We start from the raw sequence: 13980 nt of genomic DNA, 5'->3' as shown, positions 1-13980 counted from the left end.
CTCCCGACGGTTTAAGGAGATAGCTCCACGTGCACGCAATGCTCCCAAGAGTCGCAGTGAAGCCCAGGTCAGATCTGAGGAAAGGATCCGTAGAAATTGGAGGAGGAAAAGATATCGTGAGCGACTTCCGTGCCAAGTGGGAGAGGCGGGAAAGAGTCGTCAGCGTTGACCAAGCTCCCGAGATGTCTAGAGCAGCTTGAGTGTGGCTGGGTTCTGCAACATGCGCAAGCTCCCGGGATTGCGCCAAGCCGTCGTCGTAGGTTGCGATCCTCCACTTGGTTTAGGTTGGGCATGGAATCTGGAACAATGCTAATCCGGCGGACGCAGCGGTTCAGTGTCACCCCTCCAGCGCCCAGCGGAGGCAAAGCACCTGAAGCCACAGGCCGATGCCTGTCCGATCTAATCCAATGACGATAATGGTGGGTTCATCCACCAGAGTTGGCTCCAAAGGCCCCTGCGCCGTCAGTAAATGAGCGTTGGATTCCAATGAAGGAGAGACGTTGCACGGCTCTCCCAGGTAATTCGAGTAATTAATAGAAAGAAGCATTGGAGGAATGCATTGAGGTAGTTCCGTTCTAACTAACGTGGAAGAAAGGTAGAAGTTATAGTTTTGCTTCTGGAACGCAGTCACAGAAGCGCATTGCATGTATCATGTCTGAACTAATAAGCTCGTGTCAGTGGCTAGGACTCGACCCTCAAATACTAGCTTGCTCTTGAACGTATTGTAAAATGTGTAGAGTTTGACATCAGAAATTCTGACATGAGCACACACAGCTATTTCACACGTAGTTGATGTTGAGGGTGGCAGATTAATAACTTGCTGGCCACTAGCTTACGAGACCATTAGCTCAAGTCAATTGAAGGAGTTGACCCCATCCAAACTTGTTGATGCAACGGCTCCAACACTGGAGCGGTTCACAATGACATGTTTGCACATGGTAAATGATCATAGATCGTGTTCTTCATTTGACTGAGGGTATCATGAGGGCCCGGCGGGCAGCAGAGCCAACTATTCGCCTGCCTTTCACAGGCATCCCACGTTGACCTTATTTCCCGCGAGCACACAACACCATACACTAGAACCTGTGCCAATGCCTCCGACCTAACAATGACAGGACCCGAGGCATCGCGGCAGGATCGCAAAGGGGCCAACGGGTCTCACAGGCAGCATTTCCTCGTGTAGGTGTGAACGATGAAGTGTCATTGGATTTTTTTTCCCATTCCCTATGGACGTTGCCGAAAACGTGATGCCATTCCATGCTAGAGATTCTTCCGTTCCTCACGTAAACACCACATGCAAAAGAACCCACAAACCGCCCAAAAGACACTCTAAATCGTCGTCTCGTAGGGGAGGAGGGGTGACCGTCTGGGGCTTGTTCTCCTTGAAGTCGACGGTGCGGGCGTCACGGGGCATGAGAGGAAGGCGCTTGAGGGTGAGGGCCTTGCCCTCGGCCTGGGCCTTCTTCTTCAAGGCAGCGTTCTCCTTGACGCGGCGGATGAAGTCGTCTCTCGAACGGGAGGGGGAGATGTGCTCGACGCGGATGTTGATCCGCTTCTCGATGTAGCGGTGCTTCACCTTCTTGTAGATGATGATACCGACGGCGGACTTGGTGACGTTGTAGATGACACCGGTCTTGCCGTGGTAGACCTTGTGAGGCATACTGTAATTCGACAAGTCAGCCCTCTCTTCCTGCGTGTATTTCGCCCATGTTCGCAATTCCTCCCAACCAAGACTTCCAGTCTTCCAATTGTCGCAATTCGAATTCGAGGGCGGGTTTGTTCGCTTACCCCTTCTGGACGGCACCGTTGGTCTTGATGTCGACGATATCTCCGACTCTGTACTGGCGAAGGTACGTGGAGAGCTTGATCATACCCTTCTCACGGAAGTTTCTGCTGAACGCATACTGCAAGCTAACCGTCAGCAATCCGGCCGCAATCTCGAGATAGTTCGTAGCTGGTAATACGTACGCGCGTTCCCGCGCGAAGACCCGCTGGGTGACCCATTTTGCCGGAGTGGTTGTCGTAGAGGGCGGAATTTGGTGATGGTGTTGTCGGGTCTTGAAAAAGATCACGAAGTTCCAGACACAACAGGCAAGGCAAAAAAATCGGCGACGTGTGTGTGCTTTGCTGACTCAGTCCCGTAATTCTTTTTTCGTTGTGGAAAAGGGCACTGCACGTGACCCTAGGCGAACAGGACCCGCATTTTGACAGGCGCTAGTCAGCCCTCGCTCCCCACAGCCATTTTTCGCATTGAGTGTTGCAAGTTTCACGAGAGGCTCTTCTTTTTTTTCCTTTTCGTTTTCTTCGTCAACCACAATTCGAAGGATATCGACGAGTCGGCAAGATGGCGCCGTAAGTAGACTGATTCTCAGTCGCATCGCAGAAATCAATATGCTAATTCGATCTTGCGCAACAGCCTCACCTACTCCAAGACCTCCAAGGTCCCCAACCGTCCCTTCGAGGCCGCCCGTCTGTCAGTATTCTCCGGCCACTGAACAAGAGCTTGCTCTGTTTAAGTCGTGAATCACACCACTGACTTCGATACGATAATAGTGACTCCGAGCTTAAGCTCGTTGGCGAGTACGGTCTCCGCAACAAGCGTGAGGTCTGGCGTGTCCAGCTTACCCTCTCCAAGATTCGTCGTGCTGCCCGGTATGTTCTTTCGGCTGTCGCAAAGTGGTCGCGTGGGGATATCCCTTGGGCTAACAAACACCATAGTCAGCTTTTGACCCTCGACGAGAAGGACCCCAAGCGTCTCTTCGAAGGCAATGCCCTCATTCGCCGTCTCGTGCGTGTCGGTGTCCTCGACGAGTCCCGCATGAAGCTCGATTACGTCCTGGCCCTGAAGGTCGAGGATTTCCTTGAGCGCCGCCTCCAGACTTGCGTCTACAAGCTTGGTCTAGCCAAGTCCATCCACCACGCCCGTGTCCTCATCCGCCAGCGTCACATCCCGCGTCGGCAAGCAGATCGTCAACGTCCCCTCCTTCATCGTCCGTCTCGACTCCCAGAAGCACATCGACTTCGCTCTCACCTCGCCCTTCGGTGGTGGCCGCCCCGGCCGTGTCCGCAGAAAGAAGGCCGCTGCCGCTGAGTCCAAGGGTGACGGTGGTGACGACGATGAGGATGACGAGTAAATGCATCGCCATTTGTGCTAAGGATTGGTCAAAAAAACTCTGGGAATGGTTGGCATACCAAATACCAACCATTGGGATCATCGGGGTGTTTATAGTCACGGCGTTCGCCAGAGGCAAAATGGAATGATTGCATCAAATACGGATACCACGAATGAATGTTACACAAAAGTCTTTTCTTGTTCAGTTCAGGGAACCTCAAGGCATCGTCTTACATGCGAACATTTGACAGGGAAATGGGTATCATGTTTGTCCAATGCAATGCTCATAAGCCATGCCTAAATATCTAGGTAGTCTAGACCAATTCATCCTTGCCCAGGAACTTGGCCATCGGGTCGTTCGCCGCTGTCCTTTTTCTTCTGTACTCCTCCATCTCTTCCTCCGTAACACCGCCCATCATCTCTTCCGCTGTCCGTTTGGTCGCCGGCTTGTTCACCGGGGTGTCATCGGCCTTGGGAATCTCTACTTGCTGCTCCATCTGGAGTGCTAAAGAGGCTCCCGTGCGTTGCCGTTCAGAAGCTTCCCAAGCTAACTTGCCCTCCTCGCCCGTGCAGTAACTGTTCTTGACAACCGAATGACAACACTCGTAGCCCCATTGAAAATTTGACCACCAGCTGCCCCAGATAGATGTATGATTGTGAATGTAAACGTCCTCGGGGTACTTTGACTTAGCGATAACCTTTGGTGCACCCTTGATGAGACCGCTCTCGTCGTACTCGACATATTTTTCCGACTCGGTGATGACGTTCTTCAACTCGTCGGGCATAGTGTACTGCGAGTTGTCGCCGTACAGATCCTTGAGCTTCTTCTCACGTTCTTCGCGCTTCTTGTCGGCCTCTTCCTTCTCCCTCTTCCTGTAGAATTCTCCGGCTGTAGGGTTGGCTTGCAAATGTTTTGTCGTGTCACCACTTTTCTCCTGGGCCTCCCAGGCGTATCGCTGTGCTTGCTCGAACTCGCCGGCGTCGCCTGAGCCGCGCATAAAACCTTCCTCTGCAAACAAATTCGCAGCTTTGTCCACGGTTGCGCCGCTGTCCACAAGGGATCTCGTCTTTGGGTCGTACTTGGCGGATTCCAGGTCCAGGTTAACCAGGTACTTCGCCGTGTCCTCTCGTATTCTCAGCTGGCGAGTAGCTGTGCTTTGATGCTTGCTCATGTCGTTCTCTTCGGCGTACTTGTCGCCATCGTCCTGTTCCTCCTCCCCCGTCTCGCCTTTGGCCAGTGCCTGCTTCCTCAGCTTCTCCATCTCGTTGAACTCCTCGACGACGTTGCGATATTCCTTGGGGTCGTATCCATTCCAGCGATCGCGCTTCGCATCCCAGCCAAGCTTGACGTCCTGAACGACCTCGTCGGCCTGGATGTCTCTGCCGGTCCACTTTGCGCCTTTCGCTCTCGGCCGACTGAGGCAATCCTTGGCTTTGTGCGTCATGGCGCCGCAGTTTTCGCATGCGCCTTTTCGGTACTTTGTGGCAGCTGGGCCGGCCTTGCGACCGCGATCATACCATTGCGACTGCTCATTCTTCTTCTGGATACGTTGATGCTCGAGGTAATCGGTCTGATCATCGCCTTCTTCGCCGGCATAAAAGGGACGTTTACTGATGAAAGAGGGAATGTAGATATTCTCCTCCTTTGCGGCGGCGGACGCCTTGGGATCGGGCTTTCTCGGCGGTGGTGGCGGCGGCATCTTGGCGGTTTGTGAGGGTATGAGAGGGTTGTTGCTGGATAGAGTTCAGGCGACGGCGCATTCTCGTCGCGAATTTAGGTCAGGAAAGGCACCTGTGCTGATGTGTCTTATGTAAGCAGCCGCTCTCAGATGGTAAAGAATAGCAAGGATGACTTGAAATTGAGCGTCGAATGGTCTTATTGTCCTTCTTAATTACCTTTTGGTTCTTTCAATTTGAAGATTATCTATTTCAATTGCTCCAATACCAAATTCTTCAAGTTTATTCCCTAGCAAGTCTTTGGCTGAAGAGACGACTAATAGCACCTTTTGGTTTAAGGTAAGGTATTCATCCATCCGTAAGGTAAGCCTGCGGAACGCTTCAGGCTGCCGGAAGATGCCCCACCAGAAAGCACCTTGCCGCGCTTGCTCTAGTAGGGGAGGTAGCACGGTTTGCTGGAAGCCTTGAAGGAGCACCGAGTCACGCGTATTGCCACATGACTGCGCGGACCCTGGGCGTTCCCTCTTGGCCCGGCACGCGTCGGATCTTGCATCAACATGACCTGGTCGCGTCGTGAATACGCTTCTTTGTGTCATTGAACCCGTCTTACCATGCACCAAGCTGGGTGCTTTTATTCTGTATCATGATACTGGCCTCCTTTCCACCATCTCATCCTCCATGAGTGTTTTGGTCCTCCACCATGGACCTCTTCCGTGTTCGGCTGAACTGCATCGACCACTACCAGGCGACGCCGACGCATTACGATCCCCAATTACGGAATGATGTCGGTCCTGCACAGGCGAAGAAGGGCCCCAAGGTTCCAGTCGTGAGGATTTTTGGATCGACAGAGACGGGACAGAAAGTTTGCGCTCATATCCATGGCGCCTTCCCATACGTCTACGTCGAGTATCGCGGCAGCTTAGAGCCCGAAGATGGTAAACATGCAAAAGAACCGCTTAAGTGATCCTTGCTAACTATCAAAAGTGGGCGCATACATCTATCGACTTCATCTTTCCATTGATCATGCCTTGGCTGTCAGCTATCGACGTGATCAATTCGGAGAAAATGCAAAGTTCGTCGCCCGCATCACCCTTGTCAAAGGGGTGCCGTTCTACGGCTTTCACGTTGGATACCGCTTCTTCCTGAAGATCTACATGTTCAATCCTATCGTCATGACAAGATTGTCCGACTTGCTTCAACAAGGCGTCATTCTCAAGCAGAAGTTTCAACCCTACGAAGCCCATCTCCAGTACCTACTACAGTTCATGACCGACTACAATCTGTACGGGTGTGGCTACTTGGATGTATCTGATGTATACTTCAGAGACCCTATCCCTTCGTTTGAGAAAGAAGGAAACTCCCAACACCTCTGGCATGATCGGACGATTCCCAAGACTCGAGTCCTCGATGGCTTGACTCTACCGAGGGTCAGTCACTGCTCCATCGAGGTAGACATTTGCGTCCAACACATCACCAACCGACGAATGGTGAAGGAGCGCCGGCTCCACCACGACTTTGTTGAGCGTCTTAAACCACTCCCAGAAGATTTCAAGCTTGTTTACAGTATGGCTGGCCTGTGGAAGGACGAGACTCGTCGCCGCAAGTTGAAAATGCCAAATGCAGATCCAGGAAGCAGCCCCTTTCCTGCAGAAGTTTTGGTGTCAATGTCTGCAAATAAGCGCGACTCGCAACCGCAAGGGTGGATTCACGAGGAAGAGTACAAAGAAGAAGTCGCAAAGCTCATCGAAAGCGAAAAGGGGTTGGAAGAGTCCGCGCCGCCGAGCTTTGAGACCTTTGTGGACCATTCGCCGCTGGAGGCTGCCGTGAAGACTGCACTCCAGTCAGTAGAGGATTTATATCCATCCAACCTTTTGCCGGCCCTCGGATTACCGTCAAATCATGTACCAACAAACAAGAATCCGGCCAGCAGTATTGAGGTTGACGAGCAAGGCGTACTCAATCTCGGAGTTGATGATTACGACCCTTATCCAGCCGATTCTGACGAAGAGGCTCTTATTCAAATGGGCGAGCCGATGACGAGGCAGGACGGTCAAATTAAAGGCCCTGGCATCAAGGGAAGGCCATCTGTCACTAGTGATACTGGATCCAGAAGCGAACCTGCCGCTGTCGACCCGACAATCAAGATCATCAACGGGCTGGGGATGCAATACGAAGGCGTCTGTGCCAGCAGGTTGAAGACCGGCAACCCACCAGTGGTGCCGGTTTGGGACGATCTGCTCGATATGGCTGAACAAGAAGGCTCGTGTCCAAACTCAGCGAGCCATCAATCTTAGGTCATTGCCGCACGGAATCGGTCAAGCGATCTATATCTCCACATGCGACAGTGTCTTCTAACAAACGCCCAAGAACCGAGCTTCCAGTATCTCCCGTGTCCAATACGGTGACGCCCAAACGGTCGCTCAAAGGCATCCTAAGCAATAGCCCAGCTTCCGAGAAGCATCAGGTCACGATGTTGCCCCCAAATTCTCAAGACAAGCCACGATCATCTCAGAATGCAGGCTCCAAGTCCGCGGCCAACCACTTGTTGGGTTTTCCAGTGGTCAAAAAGCCAGGAGGACCCGGGCACGAAGCTTCGATTGAGTCAGATGAGCCAGCCCCGAGCTTCGCAACAAGCTGAAAAGGATTCCCAAAAACATGTTTCCTTCAGTCTAGCGCCCGAAGAGACACGAAGCAGCCCATACCGATTACTCCAGCAAAGAAGGTTCGAATCGCTACTCCAGAAACCGACTCAACAGGGACCGAAACAGGAACGGAAACAATGCTCCATCGGATTCAGACAGCGGTCGGATCCTTCTCCGCAAAGCGTCAGTGTGTGATTGGAGTCCTGCCACCGGCTCCCAAACTTATCACGTCGACAATGAAGGACTTGCAGATTCCCGACATGATTTACCAAGATGCCTACTACAGCGAAGAAAAGGACGTCCCGGCTCGTCCCAGAGAGTATGCCGGCCGAGAATTCCGGCTCGAGAGCAACACTCTGCCCTATCTGGCGGAATTTGACCCAACTGGGACATCTGCCGCCAGCATGGGCATTAAATCAGACACACCCATTGATAAGGCCAAGAACGACGTGCTTACAACGCCCAAGCAAGCTTGTGTTCATACCGAAGCTGGGAGATAGCTCAACCGCCGCCAAGCGTCAAAGAAGTTCAAGATTGGTGGAACAAGAAGCATCCCGTACAGAAAGAGCAAAAAGCGTTAGGGCAAAGATCACGGGCACCCCTCAAGCTACAAGACGCAACCTCTCCCAGATTGACGGGCCTACCCCGAAAAACAAGCATGGCTTCAAGTACTCGCCCAAGAAAAAATCGACCAGCGTCAAGCATGAGGCGCAGTACATGAGTACTATGGCCCTCGAGGTTCACGTCAACACGAGAGGCAAATTTGTTCCCAATCCCGACGAGGATGAGGTCCAGTGTATATTCTGGTCTATCAAAGCAGATGGCACCGCCAGCAGCAGTCAGGAAGCTTCAGGGGTATAATTGCTGGTGTTGTTGTCTTATCGCCAGACGGATCCCTGGCCCAGAGGATGCGGCGGTATGTTTCCGCAGAGGTCATTGAGGAATCGTCTGAGCTCGATGTCATGGTTCGCATGGTACAAATTGTCAGAGACCACGATCCTGATATCCTGACAGGGTATGAGGTTCATGGCAGCTCGTGGGGTTATCTCATCGAACGAGCCCGAGTAAAGTACGATTACGACCTATGACGAGTTTTCTCGTATGAAGAAGAACTCTCACGGCCGCATCGGAAAAGAAAACGATCGATGGGGCTTCAACACAACATCGACGATCCGCGTGACTGGCAGACACATGATCAACATTTGGCGAGCCATGAGGGGAAATTAAATCTGCTTCAGTATACCATGGAGAACGTCGTCTGGCACGTTTTGCACCGCCGCATTCCTCACTACTCCTGGAGAACCCTGACACAGTGGTACAACAGCAGTAGACGGGATCTCGATAAGCTGACGCGCTACTATTTGACACGAACGAGGATCGACATTCAGATATTGGAGTCAAACGAACTCATCCCGCGAACAAGTGAGCAGGCCAGACTTTTAGGAGTGGACTTCTTTTCGGTCTTCTCTCGCGGTTCTCAGTTCAAGGTCGAGTCCATCATGTTCAGGATTGCGAAGCCCGAGAACTTCATGCTAATTTCCCCCAGTCGGAAGCAAGTCGGCGGCCAAAACGCCCTTGAATGTCTCCCGCTGGTGATGGAGCCTCAAAGCGACTTCTACAACAGCCCGCTATTGGTACTCGACTTTCAGAGTCTGTACCCTAGTGTCATGATTGCTTACAACTTATGCTACTCGACATTCCTCGGCAGGATTGTCAATTGGCGGGGGATGAACAAGATGGGCTTCACCGAGTATCAGAGACACAAGAGGCTGCTGGAGCTCCTCAAGGACCATATCAACATCACACCCAACGGGATGATGTACGTCCGGCCTGAGATTCGGAAATCTCTCCTGGCAAAGATGCTTGGCGAGATTTTGGAGACCAGAGTCATGGTCAAGAGCGGGATGAAGCAAGACAAGGACGACAAAACATTGCAGGCGCTGCTGAATAACAGGCAGTTGGCGCTGAAGCTTTTGGCCAACGTCACCTACGGATACACATCGGCATCTTTCTCCGGCCGTATGCCTTGTTCTGAGATTGCCGACAGTATAGTTCAGACAGGTCGCGAGACGCTCGAGCGAGCAATTGCGTTTATTCATTCACAGGAGCAATGGGGCGCGGAGGTCGTCTATGGCGATACGGACAGTCTGTTCGTGTACCTCAAGGGCCGGACCAAGGATCAGGCGTTTGACATTGGCAACGAGATTGCCAAAGCCATCACTGATATGAACCCTAGGCCGATCAAGCTCAAGTTTGAAAAGGTCTATCACCCGTGTGTTCTCCTGGCGAAGAAGCGCTACGTGGGTTACAAGTACGAAAGCAAGGATCAAGTCACGCCCGAGTTCGACGCCAAAGGCATTGAGACGGTGAGGCGTGATGGCACGCCGGCAGAGCAAAAGATTGAAGAGAAGGCCCTCAAGCTGCTGTTTAAACGGCGAACCTCAGCGAGGTCAAGGCCTACTTCCAGAAGCAGTGCGAAAAGATCATGCGCGGGTCCGTCTCGGTGCAGGACTTTTGTTACGCGAGGGAGGTAAGCTCGGCACTTACAGCGATAAGGGCCCGCCGCCACCGGGGGCGCTCATCAGCACCAAGAAGATACTCGAAGACGCACGCGCCGAGCCGCAGTACGGAGAACGAGTGCCGTACGTCGTTATCACGGGGGCCCCGGGGGCGCGCCTGATCGACCGGTGCGTAGCGCCCGAGGACCTCCTCAACGACTCGCATTCGCAGCTGGACGCGGAATACTACATCTCCAAGAACCTCATCCCGCCGCTCGAAAGAATCTTCAACCTGGTGGGCGCCAACGTGCGGCAGTGGTACGACGAGATGCCCAAAGTGCAGCGGATCCGGCGGGTGGACCAGACGCTCGGGGCGGCTGGAGGGCTCGGCAGCAAGAAGACGCTGGAGTCGTACCTCAAGTCGGCGTCGTGCATCTCGTGCAATATCAAGATGCAGGTGGAGGGCGTGCTGTGCGGCAAGTGCCAGCAGGATGCTCCCTCGTCGTTATTCAACCTGCAGACGCGACTCAAGGACGAGGAGAGGAAGTACATGGACGTGGTGAGGATCTGCCGGAGCGCCCCCTACCGGCGGCGGATGAGGTGCCGTGCGATAGCAAAGACTGTCCCGTGTTTTACTCGCGGTCAAGCAGGGCGCGCGGCTCAAGACGGAGAAGAGCCGCTGGAACCTGTTATTCGGGATTGGTCGCAAAGGCTGGGAGAGCCGCGTTGGAGTGGTGAGGTTGTACGAGTGTGTGCGGATACGCTACTTTTCATTACGGGTGTGGTCATTTCATTTTGGGCGTTTGGCTGGATACCCTGGGATCTGGACTCTGGATAAGGTCAGTGTTGGTGTTGATGTCGGTGATCGGTCTAAAGAGATGGGGCGGCATGGCGGGTAAAGCGCACCGGCCCTCAGGCAGGATACAAATTATTGATAAGGAGGTTATGATGCCACGGCAAGGGCAAGCCACTGTTTTGAGTAAGGTGGGTGGATGGGATTGGACGGACGCGACTCCGTCCGATTTGCGTACTGTACAGAACAACGGAGTATCGGTAGAATACCTCAGACAAGCACTACTTATCAGACGCATGCACGAAGGTAGAGATGGCGGCTTAGGTAGTGTATGGAGCGTGTGACTGATGACATCGTGAGGAGATGGGAGAAGGAGACCCAAGAGCCGAACTCTTTCAGTGCTACATACCTACTTGATTGAAGCTACTACTGCTTAGTGACCTCACTGTTCGCCAGGGGTCCCTCTCCTTGTTTCTCGCGGGGTAAAAGGTTCAGGAAAGATGAGGTGCAGGGATGGTCATTACCGACTCGACCGCAGAGCCACAGGGCAGTTGGAGTCTTGGAGACTTGCCCAGAGGCGGTAGGGAACAGCGGTCTGCGGGTCATTCGGAACCCTCAGCTCAGTGGCTATTACCGCTTCACTTTCCACTTTCCACTTTCCACTCTCCACATTCGGGCAATCTGGAAGGCACACCGTAAGGCCACTTCATACTTTCTCTTCAACAGCTTGTACGCAGTAGGTCGCCTTGGCTCTCGATCCGCCCTGAACCATCTTCCTGTGCTCCTGTCCATCCGTAAAGAAAAGGAAACTTTTGGTCTGCTGAGTAGTGCTGCAACCCTCTGCGCTCCGTCCCCATCCATCCATTCGCCTGTTGCTTGCAGCCAGCTTTCACAAGGGGCAAGACTGCAAAGCTACCATCACATGACGGCGTCCAGAGCGGCCTATTGGACGTTCCCAAGGTTCACAGTGACCTGCATATTTCTCTCCATTGTCTTACCTGGTCCATTTTCTCGATCCAGAAACGCCCTGTGGCCAAGACCCAGATCCACGAGAGCTATCTTGTCCACTTTCTATTGTCCACCACACGCACACAAAAAAAGTTACCGAATACCTACCTAGCTGAGCCTCCTAAACGGCACCAAGCTTCCGTTGACTTGCCCATCCTGAAACAAAGAGCTTCCATTCTCGCTCCACAAACACCACCACCAACTGTCGCCACAAGCTTCCCCGATCCAATACGACTCTCCCCTCGCCCGAACACTCTTCGTCTCGTAAACGACCTAAGCGCCGATGGTCCCGCCTATCTCTCCTCTCCGCCTGCTGTCCTTCCGTTAGCAGCACTGCTACAAGTGCCGCGCGAAGAGTGAAGGAGTTCAGACAAAGTGCGAGAGGGAAGCAACCCAGCAAAAGCTCCGGGGACCGGCGCGATGGGGGGCTGGACCGGCTTCCTCATCACCTACCTCCTAGGAGGCCTTGACCTCCTGCCCTTGGTGATTCTCACCGTCTTCGCCCACGCCTACTTGACCCTCCGTACCGACAGGATGCCGAAACGAAATCGCGACGCTGTCGCCGACGCCGCCAACACTGCCGCTGGCGGTCCGGGCTCCATCGTCCAGCCCGGCGACGACCTCACCGCTCTCGAGGCCGTGAAGGCCGCTGGCAAGGACGATGCCACCGCGGCGGCCACGAAGCGCTCGGCGCAGGTAACGATGTAGCGGCGGTACTTTGCCGTGTGCAGAGAGTACACTCCATGGGCATCAACGCGAAGCCCATCGAGAGGTCCACCCCGACCGGCTCGACTAACCGTCGCCACGCCGAGCCAGAGCGTCTATCAGACCATGTACAGGAGCATATTCGAGCGGAAACGACGCCAGGCCCCTTGGATAACAGGAACGGGCTGAGCCAGCGTCCCAAAAACGCTGGCAATGTCTTCTATGTCGTACTGAGGTATGCGACTCCATTGCGATCCGTTTGCAACTGCTCGTCTACTGCGAGACTAACCTGCACAGACACGGGCACTTGATGCTCTTGACGACGATGAACAACTCGAGTCCGGCAGTGTATCGCTATGCACCACACATTAGCATTACTCGGAGGAGACGTCAAGAGCATCAAGTGCCCGGTCTGTGGCAGGTTAGTCTCGCAGTAGACGAGCAGTTGCAAACGGATCGCAATGGAGTCGCATACCTCAGTACGACATAGAAGACATTGCCAGCGTTTTTGGGACGCTGGCTCAGCCCGTTCCTGTTATCCAAGGGGCCTGCGTCGGTTTCCGCTCGAATATGCTCCTGTACATGGTCTGATAGACGCTCTGGCTCGGCGTGGCGACGGTAGTCGAGCCGGTCGGGGTGGACCTCTCGATGGGCTTCGCGTTGATGCCCATGGAGTTACTCTCTGCACACGCAAAGTACCCCGCCGCTACATCGTTATCCTGCGCCGAGCGCTTCGTGGCCGCCGCGGTGGCATCGTCCTTGCCAGCGGCCTTCACGGCCTCGAGAGCGGTGAGGTCGTCGCCGGGCTGGACGATGGAGCCCGGACCGCCAGCGGCAGTGTTGGCGGCGTCGGCGACAGCGTCGCGATTCGTTTCGGCATCCTGTCGGTACGGAGGGTCAAGTAGGCGTGGGCGAAGACGGTGAGAATCACCAAGGGCAGGAAGGTCAGGCCTCCTAGGAGGTAGGTGATGAGGAAGCCGGTCCAGCCCCCCATCGCGCGGTCCCCGGAGCTTTTGCTGGGTTGCTTCCCTCTCGCACTTTGTCTGAACTCCTTCACTCTTCGCGCGGCACTTGTAGCAGTGCTGCTAACGGAAGGACAGCAGGCGGAGAGGAGAGATAGGCGGGACCATCGGCGCTTAGGTCGTTTACGAGACGAAGAGTGTTCGGGCGAGGGGAGAGTCGTATTGGATCGGGGAAGCTTGTGGCGACAGTTGGTGGTGGTGTTTGTGGAGCGAGAATGGAAGCTCTTTGTTTCAGGATGGCAAGTCAACGGAAGCTTGGTGCCGTTTAGGAGGCTCAGCTAGGTAGGTATTCGGTAACTTTTTTGTGTGCGTGTGGGACAATAGAAAGTGGACAAGATAGCTCTCGTGGATCTGGGTCTTGGCCACAGGGCGTTTCTGGATCGAGAAAATGGACCAGGTAAGACAATGGAGAGAAATATGCAGGTCACTGTGAACCTTGGGAACGTCCAATAGGCCGCTCTGACGCCGTCATGTGATGGTAGCTTTGCAGTCTTGCCCCTTGTGAAAGCTGGCTGCAAGCAAC

At 53.9% G+C, this 13980-nt stretch overlaps 6 protein-coding genes across 6 annotated transcripts; 3 read left to right on the top strand and 3 right to left on the bottom strand.

The window, feature by feature from the left end:
• Positions 1–1329: 1329 nt before the first annotated feature.
• On the bottom strand, positions 1330–2004 carry BDP55DRAFT_699461 (ribosomal protein L21e; the record flags this gene model as incomplete). Its single annotated transcript, XM_060577890.1, has 4 exons — positions 1330–1341; positions 1364–1661; positions 1789–1904; positions 1969–2004. The coding sequence occupies 4 exons, from the start codon at positions 2002–2004 to the stop codon at positions 1330–1332; spliced, it is 462 nt and encodes a 153-aa protein (XP_060421329.1).
• Positions 2005–2249: 245 nt separating this feature from the next.
• BDP55DRAFT_688653 (ribosomal protein S4/S9 N-terminal domain-containing protein) lies at positions 2250–3461 on the top strand. The gene is made up of 5 exons (XM_060576661.1): positions 2250–2352; positions 2417–2473; positions 2554–2652; positions 2719–2926; positions 2964–3461. The coding sequence occupies exons 1-5, from the start codon at positions 2345–2347 to the stop codon at positions 3132–3134; spliced, it is 543 nt and encodes a 180-aa protein (XP_060421328.1). The 5' UTR covers positions 2250–2344; the 3' UTR covers positions 3135–3461.
• On the bottom strand, positions 3197–5285 carry BDP55DRAFT_95050 (pre-mRNA-splicing factor SLU7). Its single transcript, XM_060581340.1, has 3 exons — positions 5009–5285; positions 3392–4909; positions 3197–3266 (listed from the first exon to the last, which is right to left on the bottom strand). The coding sequence occupies exon 2, from the start codon at positions 4810–4812 to the stop codon at positions 3427–3429; it is 1386 nt and encodes a 461-aa protein (XP_060421327.1). The 5' UTR covers positions 4813–4909; positions 5009–5285; the 3' UTR covers positions 3197–3266; positions 3392–3426.
• Positions 5286–5335: 50 nt separating this feature from the next.
• BDP55DRAFT_688648 (uncharacterized protein) lies at positions 5336–11090 on the top strand. The gene is made up of 25 exons (XM_060576660.1): positions 5336–5724; positions 5774–5823; positions 5863–5913; positions 5938–5945; positions 5970–6077; positions 6114–6220; positions 6242–6249; positions 6283–6345; positions 6373–6392; positions 6426–6447; positions 6469–6585; positions 6607–6718; positions 6740–6966; positions 6988–7052; positions 7110–7190; positions 7245–7620; positions 7705–7880; positions 7903–7987; positions 8020–8286; positions 8337–8495; positions 8524–8607; positions 8649–9856; positions 9877–9934; positions 9958–10485; positions 10506–11090. The coding sequence occupies exons 1-25, from the start codon at positions 5490–5492 to the stop codon at positions 10665–10667; spliced, it is 4377 nt and encodes a 1458-aa protein (XP_060421326.1). The 5' UTR covers positions 5336–5489; the 3' UTR covers positions 10668–11090.
• A 1060-nt stretch (positions 11091–12150) lies between these two features.
• On the top strand, positions 12151–12746 carry BDP55DRAFT_639518 (uncharacterized protein; the record flags this gene model as incomplete). Its single annotated transcript, XM_060573263.1, has 2 exons — positions 12151–12426; positions 12462–12746. 2 exons carry the CDS (start codon positions 12151–12153, stop codon positions 12744–12746), a joined length of 561 nt encoding a protein of 186 aa, XP_060421325.1.
• Positions 12747–12956: 210 nt separating this feature from the next.
• On the bottom strand, positions 12957–13429 carry BDP55DRAFT_735598 (uncharacterized protein; the record flags this gene model as incomplete). Its single annotated transcript, XM_060580338.1, has 2 exons — positions 12957–13316; positions 13367–13429. 2 exons carry the CDS (start codon positions 13427–13429, stop codon positions 12957–12959), a joined length of 423 nt encoding a protein of 140 aa, XP_060421324.1.
• Positions 13430–13980: the final 551 nt, after the last annotated feature.

Source organism: Colletotrichum godetiae, assembly GCF_030913485.1.
Source record: "Colletotrichum godetiae strain CBS 193.32 chromosome Unknown BDP55scaffold_153, whole genome shotgun sequence".
Classification (NCBI taxonomy): domain Eukaryota; kingdom Fungi; phylum Ascomycota; class Sordariomycetes; order Glomerellales; family Glomerellaceae; genus Colletotrichum; species Colletotrichum godetiae.
The sequence above is the reverse complement of the archived record's forward strand: the minus strand, read 5'-3'. Positions and strand labels throughout refer to the sequence as shown.

Excerpts from the sequence above, each read along its gene's own strand:
- BDP55DRAFT_688648 (XM_060576660.1), top strand. The coding sequence starts at position 5,490 with ATGGACCTCTTCCGTGTTCGGCTGAACTGCATCGACCACTACCAGGCG. Across the intron at positions 5,824-5,862 it reads CCATTGATCATGCCTTGGCT|TTCGTCGCCCGCATCACCCT; the intron begins GTCAGCTATCGA and ends GAAAATGCAAAG. Across the intron at positions 7,191-7,244 it reads TATCTCCCGTGTCCAATACG|AAGCATCAGGTCACGATGTT; the intron begins GTGACGCCCAAA and ends CCAGCTTCCGAG.
- BDP55DRAFT_688653 (XM_060576661.1), top strand. Across the intron at positions 2,474-2,553 it reads CCCTTCGAGGCCGCCCGTCT|TGACTCCGAGCTTAAGCTCG; the intron begins GTCAGTATTCTC and ends ATACGATAATAG. Across the intron at positions 2,653-2,718 it reads AAGATTCGTCGTGCTGCCCG|TCAGCTTTTGACCCTCGACG; the intron begins GTATGTTCTTTC and ends CAAACACCATAG.
- BDP55DRAFT_95050 (XM_060581340.1), bottom strand. The coding sequence starts at position 4,812 with ATGCCGCCGCCACCACCGCCGAGAAAGCCCGATCCCAAGGCGTCCGCC.